Source organism: Austrofundulus limnaeus, unplaced genomic scaffold (genome assembly GCF_001266775.1).
Source record: "Austrofundulus limnaeus strain Quisiro unplaced genomic scaffold, Austrofundulus_limnaeus-1.0 Scaffold1336, whole genome shotgun sequence".
Classification (NCBI taxonomy): Eukaryota; Metazoa; Chordata; class Actinopteri; order Cyprinodontiformes; family Rivulidae; genus Austrofundulus; species Austrofundulus limnaeus.
In genome coordinates, this window is record NW_013953738.1 from 27,916 (window position 1) to 36,401 (window position 8,486).

General features: G+C 38.4%; 1 protein-coding gene across 1 annotated transcript in view; it reads left to right on the forward strand.

Moving 5' to 3' along the window:
* slc37a1 (solute carrier family 37 member 1) overlaps positions 1-8,486 on the forward strand; it is a gene marked incomplete in the record, with an annotated part of 52,582 nt that overhangs the window by 8,027 nt on the left and 36,069 nt on the right. Inside the window, 3 exon segments of the mRNA XM_014031859.1 lie at positions 3,395-3,476; positions 3,808-3,934; positions 8,160-8,238. Of these exon segments, the coding sequence (XP_013887313.1) occupies positions 3,395-3,476; positions 3,808-3,934; positions 8,160-8,238 (288 nt within the window).

The window sequence follows — 8,486 nt, forward strand, 5'->3', positions numbered from 1 at the left end:
TTTTAGTACATATGTTGTTAAAATAAAATGAACAGTCCAATGATCATTTTACTGATGTGTGTAAAGACTGCAAAGGCTGAAAAATCTTGAAGTCTGTAAAAAAATTGAAAGTAGTTTGAGAATTAAATTTTTTATGCTTTTTAAGCTCAGAAAGGTGGGGGGTCATATTATACTGTACATGAGATCGTATTATACACGAATAAATTCAGTAAGTTTAATATATGTAATTTTTAACAGTTCTCATCTCCAAATAATGGCTTGCCTACTTCCTTGTCAAAGTCCTCAATCTGTCGAAGACTGTTCCCTCTTCTCTGAAAAGGTTCAGACTGTGGTTTGATCCATCTGTCTGTAGCTCTGCTGCAGCTCAATCTGTTGTATCTCCATGTTTAAATATCACCTCATCGTTACGACTCAAAGACACTGGCTAAAGGCAAATCACACAAAATTATACCCTAACTATAAAATCTGAACTCTAAATCTAAATCTGTCAAATTTCATTGCTCAGTCCCGAGCTCACTGTCTCTCCATCACTGCCAAACTTCACTCAACTTTCACATCGTTTTGTTTCTTCATTCTGTAGATCTTTTTGGCGCTTGTCAAATAATTTCAGGCATCATTCTAAAAGGAGTTTGGGGGTTTTCCGTTTATTTGGCAGCGTGGGTTGAGGTGTTTTTTTTTTTTTCTATGAATCTGCCTGTCTTTCACTGGCTTTTGCTGCAATGCATATCAGTTGTAATGAACATTAACAAAAAGTGCTGCAAATTATTTGTCATAGCTCTGGTTTCACCTCAACTATCAACAGATTCTTAGAGAGGCTGTATCTTTCCCACTAGTGATTTAAATTAGTCTTGTGACTAGAATGTGCAGGGGTCCTGGGACTTCAGGAGATTAATTGTCATATTATTGACAATTAATATGGCATCGTTATCAGCTAAATTACACAATTAATCATGATTAATTTTTTTTTGGAATTATCGCCCAACCGCAATATAAACCCTTAGATTCAAAACAATAGGACAAATTATATCAGGTTGCATTAGGTGTGAGGCTTTACAGTAGTAGTAGTAGTAGTAGTAGTAGTAGTAGTAGTAGTAGTAGTAGTAGTAGTAGTAGTAATACGAACAAGATAGAACTCGATGCAAACCATCGCTGATGTCTCCTGTCGCACTTCAGTGATGACCAACTGTTAGCAGTTTTGTTGGAATCATCACAGGCCTTCATTGTTTAAATAATCTCATAAGGTGAACGGACGGATGGACAGTGGGCCACAGTGATCTTGTCAGACTTCTACACAAGCATCCAGTCTCCCTTATGATGTACTCAAAATGTGGTGCAGATTGATTCATGTTTGTGTGATTAAGAGCCAACTGTGTGAAAAGTGGGCGGGGTAAGAATGATCTCCTCAAACTAACACATTAAAGTGTAACTTACCCCCCTGTGACAGGATAGCTCTGCCACAAGGCAAATTTGAAAAATGCCAACAATGTGGGCACTGACAGGTAGGGATGCACCGATATGAAAATTTCAGCCGATATCGAAATCCGATATAATTATTGCTGTTATGGCCGATAACCGATATTTACCAATATTACACAAACACACAAATTATTTTATACGTAAACGCACAAACACTTGGGTTTTTTCTTGAAACCATAAATAAATGACCAGACCTCTGACATGGCTCTACTTCAGTTATTCCTGACTACGTGGCATAAATATCACTATCATGATCAAACAGATGTTGCTCAACCAACCATCTCCCAAAACAGAAACACAAAGATAACCAGACATGGGTTTTTACGATGTAAAACAAGTGTGCATTGCCTTGTAGCATGCCATTTCAGCATGCCTTTGCCTGCAACTTGAACTGTGACCAAGTTGAAATGTGTTTGCTAATCAAGTACCAGCTTGTGCCTGCCAAGTCAGCAGTTGTTTGTAATGAGGGTAATTGTGTGAGAATATGACAATTAGAAAATATGTAGTTTTAATGAAATATTTTGTTTATGGCTGGGATTGAACCCTGATCTCCCACATGAAAGCCCATAGTGTTCACCATGAGACTATAGGAGCTGATGCAGTAGTCACTCCCAGTGTTAGGTTTGTACGTGTGCTGAAAGAGGCCATATTGCCAATGCAATTGTTGACACTAAACTGCAACACATTACAACAATAAAGAAATATTAGGACAATATTGTAGTGAAATATTAAAATACAATCATGTTTGTATTGTAAACACTGATCTACTGAGTTTAAATATTATTAAACTATGGTGCAGTACTGAGTAGATACAGCATGGGGCAGTATTGGACCAATACAAGGCTCCATTAACTCCCATTATTTGATTTTAAACATTAATATTCCAAAAACTATAGGTTGTACAGGCACCAAAATGCATAGCAATCATTTGGCACAGGAGCTTTACAAATTTAAATTACAATGGCAGCTCTAGGACAAAGTATGCAGGAGGAGAAGCATGCCAAAGTCGAGATGACTTGGATGGGAAACGAATCATACTGAAAAGTGGGAAATCAATATCAGAGTTAATATTGCCCAAGTTTTACRTATCGGACCGATACGATATACTAAAAGATGATCAATATCGGCCGATACCGATATGAATGCCGATATATCTTGCATCCGTACTGATGGGCACAGCCTAAAGTGTGGGGGGATGAGCAAGGAGGTGTGGTCAGGACGAGGGAACGTGACAGCTAGCTTAATCTGACAAGCTAACATTTCTGATTGTTCTAAACAATTTATGTTTTGTAAAAAGTAAAGTTTCATCACATATACCATGTTTCATTTAAAATGAACAAGACAGCTCAGTCTGGGACCGACACGTTTTATCTCCCTGGATCACTTTGTTTTTAGTTTTTTGTGTGGTTTCAGTTGTTTTGATTTTTGTTTTAATTTACTTTTATTTTGAACATATTTTGGATATAAAAAGAGGTGGATATAAGATTTATTCTTCTGCTGCCTTTCATTTCATTTGATTTTATTTTGATTGCATGTTTTTTTGTTCTTTGTTGTGTGTATGTAATTGTTAAAAATAAAATGAAAAAATTTTAATTAAAAAAAGTTACTCTTTAATGTGTTTAGCAGGTCTTTTTGATGATGCATACCAAATTTGGTGCAGATCTGTGTGCAAAGTGGGCGGGGCTGAATTGATTGCATTAAACTACACACCCAACATGTTGAGCAGGTCTCCCTGATGGTGAACACAAAATTTGGCGCAGATTGGATCATGGCGCTAAACCATGTGCTAACGGTTGTGTTGGGGTCCTCAAAGCGGGCATAGAAGTTATTGAGGGGTCCTTGAGCATCTTGCATCTCTAATGTTGTAGTTCATGTTGACTGTTGTAATGACAATAAACATGTGTTTTTTTTTCTGCAGGTACAGAGCTCTGACGTTTGCCCTCACCTTCCTGCTCTACACCAGCTTCCATCTTTCCAGGAAACCTATTAGCATTGTGAAGGTAACGTTGGTTAGAATTACTGTAGGTGCCTGAAGGGAATTCATTATGTCTTTTATTTTTCCCCGTACAGGCTGTTTTCATTGCATCTGTGCTGTGACTCAGACTTTAAACTGGGTGATATTTTAAAGCATAATGCTCTGTACATTTATTAAACACCGTTTATGGGATGATTTCTTCTTTGGTCGAGAACTAAAACAAACTGCTAAGTTTACACTGAATGTGATGAGAAATCAGACATTTTGTGTTTGTTATAAAACAGAGATGTGTTTGAATCCAGAGTTTCCACTGAAGCTGGTTTTGTCACTAACCGACTGGTGCTCTTCTGTGACAGAGTGAGCTTCACAAGAACTGCTCATCAGCCAGTGAACTAGCCACTGTTGGATCAGGCAGCACCGGGAGCCAGGAGCCCACACCACTATCATTTCACTCTAACATGGACTGCAGCTGGAAACCTTTTGGTTGGTATCTGCTCCACTCTTACTATGTGACGGTTTCATAGTTCCAGAGATTTTAAATTCTTACACAAACATTTCCTTCACATTTATATAAAGAATATCTGAAACAATAAGAAAGTTTATATAAGCCAGAACTGAGGACTGCACTACCAGTTGAGTTCAGCAATGCTGGGCTTTGTTCCCTTATCCATACTTGCCAAAACCYAAGCCTCCATTTAGACATAGCCGGTTCAGCAACAGAGTTTCTTATGTTGACTCAGGCTTTCTTCCTTGGTTTCTGTGTACATTTGCATGAAAAGAGGAGTTTCACGTCATCTGATACTTTAGTCAATCAGTCAAACAAATACAGTCATGGCCAAAGGTGTTGGCGCCCCTGAATTTTTTCCAGAAAATTAAGTATTTCTCCCAGAAAATTATTGCAATTACACATGTTTTGTTATACACACGTTTATTTTCTTTGTGTGTATTGGAACAACACAAAAAACAGAGGAAAAAAAGGCAAATTGGACATAACTTTACACAAAACTCCAAAAATGGGCCGGACAAAATTATTGGCACCTTTTCAAAATTGAGGGTAAAAAACTCTGTTTCAAGCTTGTGATGCACATTCAAAATCACCTGTGATAAGTAACAAGTGTGGGCAATTAAAAAAACACACCTRAAACCAGATAAAAAGGAGAATTTGATTCGATCATTGCATTGTGTGTCTGTGTGTGCCACACTAAGCATGGAGAACAGAAAGAGGAGAAAAGAACTGTTTGAGGACTTGAGAACCAAAATTGTGGAAAACTATCAACAATCTCAAGGTTACAAGTCCATCTCCAGAGATCTTGATGTTCCTTTGTCCACGCAACATAATCAAGAAGTTTACAACCCATGGCACTGGAGCTAACCTCCCTGGACATGGACGGAGGAGAAAAATTGATAAAAGGTTGCAACGCAGGATAGTCCGGATGGTGGATAAGCAGCCCCAATCAAGTTCCAAAGAAGTTCAAGCTGTCCTGCAGGTGCAGGGTGCATCAGTGTCAGCTCGAACTATCCGTCCACATTTGAATGAAATGAAACGCTATGGTAGGAGACCCAGGAGGACCCCACTGCTGACACAGAGACATAAAAGAGCTAGACTGCAGTTTGCCAAAATGTATGTAAGTAAGCCAAAATCCTTCTGGGAAAACATCTTGTGGACAGATGAGACCAAGATGGAGCATTTTGGTAAAGCACGTCATTCTACGGTTTACCGAAAACGAAATGAGGCATACGAAGAAAAGAACACGGTACCTACAGTCAAATATGGTGGAGGTTCAAAGATGTTTTGGGGTTGTTTTGCTGCCTCTGGAACTGGGTGCCTTGACTGTGTGCAAGGCGTCACGAAATCTGAAGATTACCAAAGGATTTTGGGTCGCAATGTAGGGCCCAGTGTCAGAAAGCTGGGTTTGTGTCCTAGGACATGGGTCTTCCAGCAGGACAATGACCCCAAGCATACTTCAAAAAGGCCCCCAGAAATGGATGGAAACAAAGCGCTGGAGAGTTCTGAAGTGGCCCGCAATGAGTCCGGATCTAAATCCCATTGAACACCTGTGGAGAGATCTTAAAATTGCTGTTGGGAGAAGGCACCTTTCATAAATGAGAGACTTGGAGCAGTTTGCAAAAGAGGAGTGGTCCAAAATTCCAGTTGAGAGGTGTAAGAAGCTTGTTGATGGTTATAGGAAGTGACTGATTTCAGTTATTTTTTCCAAAGGGTGTGCAACCAAATATTAAGTTGAGGGTGCCGATAATTTTGTCAGTCCCATTTTTGGAGTTTTGTGTAAAATTATGTCCAATTTTCCTTTTTTCCCTCTGTTTTTTGTGTTGTTCCAATACACACAAAGGAAATAAACATGTGTATAACAAAACATGTGTAATTGCAATAATTTTCTGGGAGAAATACTTAATTTTCTGGAAAAAATTCAGGGGTGCCAACACTTTCGGCCATGACTGTAAATAGAGATGTTGCTCYTGGGAAAATAATAGGGTGGACTGCACACAATCAGGGTGTACTACAACATGCTCAAGTTATTTGGGTCACTTACAGCCTAAAACTCTTGAAAGACAAACTTTTATTGGCTAAAAATACATTGACTATTAAAAGTATGTATTGTCTGATAGATTTCAATCTCTGTCTCTTTTCTGTCTCAACCTAAACAGCACCAAGATTCTGTAACTTTCTTCTCTGGTTTTGACCCAGCTGGGTGTTGTTTTTTCTGTCATAGTTTTTACATTCTCCATTTTCCTTTAGTCCAAGCAGCTCTTCTTTTTGAAAGTAGGCTGGGAGCAGGTGGAGTTTCTTTTAATACTCTTAATACCTGACGGATAACAGAAGTCTGTCAGGTGGTGGTCTCGTTCATCGCTAACCTTTGATTTAGGTCCGGTCTGTCTCTAACCTGTCAGCATTATATTAGGAAGGAAGGGTTATTCACTTTCAATATTGGAAAATTTAGAACTTTCCTTGTCAGAGTCTGTTAAATATTTGGGTGTCTATCTAGACAGGAAACTTAACTGGAGAAGACATGCAAATGAWAAGTGTAAGAAGGCAGTAATGTGTTTATACTGGTTCTGTAGAATTTCAGGTAGTTATTGGGGTGCTACCCCAATGGTTATCAGATGGATCTAGAAGAGAAACGAATAGATCTACAGTAGAAGAGAGCAAGAGTGATGCTCACTCGTGTAAATAATGGCCTGCCTGAACATGACAGGTTCCATCAGAACAACACCCATGGCAGCCCTTGAAGTCCTAGTGGGGTCAGGTCCACTAGATTTACATCTTAGGGGAGTCCGCATCCAGTGCAGTAAGGCTACACCAGTCTGGTAGGCGGCTCATCAGACTCATAGCTAGGCATGGGACGGTATGAAAATGTGACAGTGTAATAGCGTCGGACAAAAGTGTCACGGTTTCACGGTATCACGGTATTATGATTACAGCTTTAAAAAGATTTATTTTTGAAACTGGTATTTTAAAAAAAGAAAACATCTCTTTCGATTACCATATTCAACTTTAACTATCTTTGGAAGCTGTTTTTAGATCTCAGAGGTGTTAAGCTAAAATTTTATTTACCTGTGTGCATTTATACTTGTGATTTTTAGCACCTAATGCAATTAGTTTAACCTGATTAAGTTTACATCTAGTAAGATAACTGCTTTTCTATTGCTTTTTTATTTAAGACAAATCAGTGTATACTGCAYGACAAGTCTTTATTGAAGTAATGTATCACGTTGGAAGTTTTTATTATGTTTTAAATTTCAAAAGGGTTTTTCACGTAAAGATTATATTATTATTTGCACACAGAAACAAGAAATCACAACTATAAACGCGTTTATTAAACGCACGTTCAGCTAACGAGCTAACGTCATGCAGGCTTGGGAGTGTGCCGAAGCAGTCAGCCAGCTTTGGAGAGATAGCATTACTGTTAAATGGGTACCAGGCATACTGGTATTAATGGTAACGAGAGAGCCGACTACCTTGCAAAGCTGGCAGTCAGGCTCACTTTCCCAAATCTTAGGTTTGGGAAAGCTCTCATTACCCTGACGGGTAGACTTCAACTACACTGGTGTGAGTTCTAACTGGGCATAACCTGCTCAACCACCACAAAATGGTGATGGAACTTCATGACAATGGTCTGTGATGCCTGTGGGAAAGCAGTGGGCCTACGTGCGAGGTCCACGCTCAAATAGGTTCTTTATCTTTCCCCACTCACCATAAAGCCCCTGTCACACTCAAACATTTTAGAAAACTTATAGTTTGTCCAAAACTAAAGATGTCTAAGCTGAAGATGGAATTTAGGAAAAATCTACAGTAAGCCTCTTGTGGACCTGTACATACTGTAATGCTAACAGTTAGATCAAATATATAGTCGATATGAGTAAAATAACACAATTTTCATAAGTTGATATAAGTTGTATAAAATGTTAGTGACAGTCTTTACCATAATCATGCTACTGAAAACTTTGACTTTCAGCTTAGCATTAGTTGGATAAATAAGACATTTTGTTTGCATATTATGTCTTTGTGTTTGTTTTACTACAATTACAAAAAAAAAGAAATCACAGCAATGGCAATGGAAAAGTAACGTTGCACTTGATGAAACAAGGTTAGTTTTATCATTACTCTATATGTAGAATTTCCTATAAAATATTTGTAATTAAATCAGAAAAATAGTACAAATTCACTTACAAAACGCTTTCCTGTTCTCAGATAAAAGCAACTACAAACAGCTGCTGGGAGCCATGGACTACTCTTTCCTCTGTGCGTACGCAGTTGGGATGTATGTCAGGTGAGACAGTAGCTTGGGTACCACGGTTCTGTTGGGTCCAACACGAACTAGACTCACTCATGTAAAATAAGTTCAAAATATGTGACCCATCATATCGAAATAAGGATTAAGTCAAATTTGGTCAAAATGACCTAATTACATTTTCAGATTCTTGGCTTTAAAAGCTACATTTTGATACCTGGATCATTCTAATATCGTAATTAAATCCATATACAGTGGTTTGCAAAAGTATTCATACCCCTTGAACT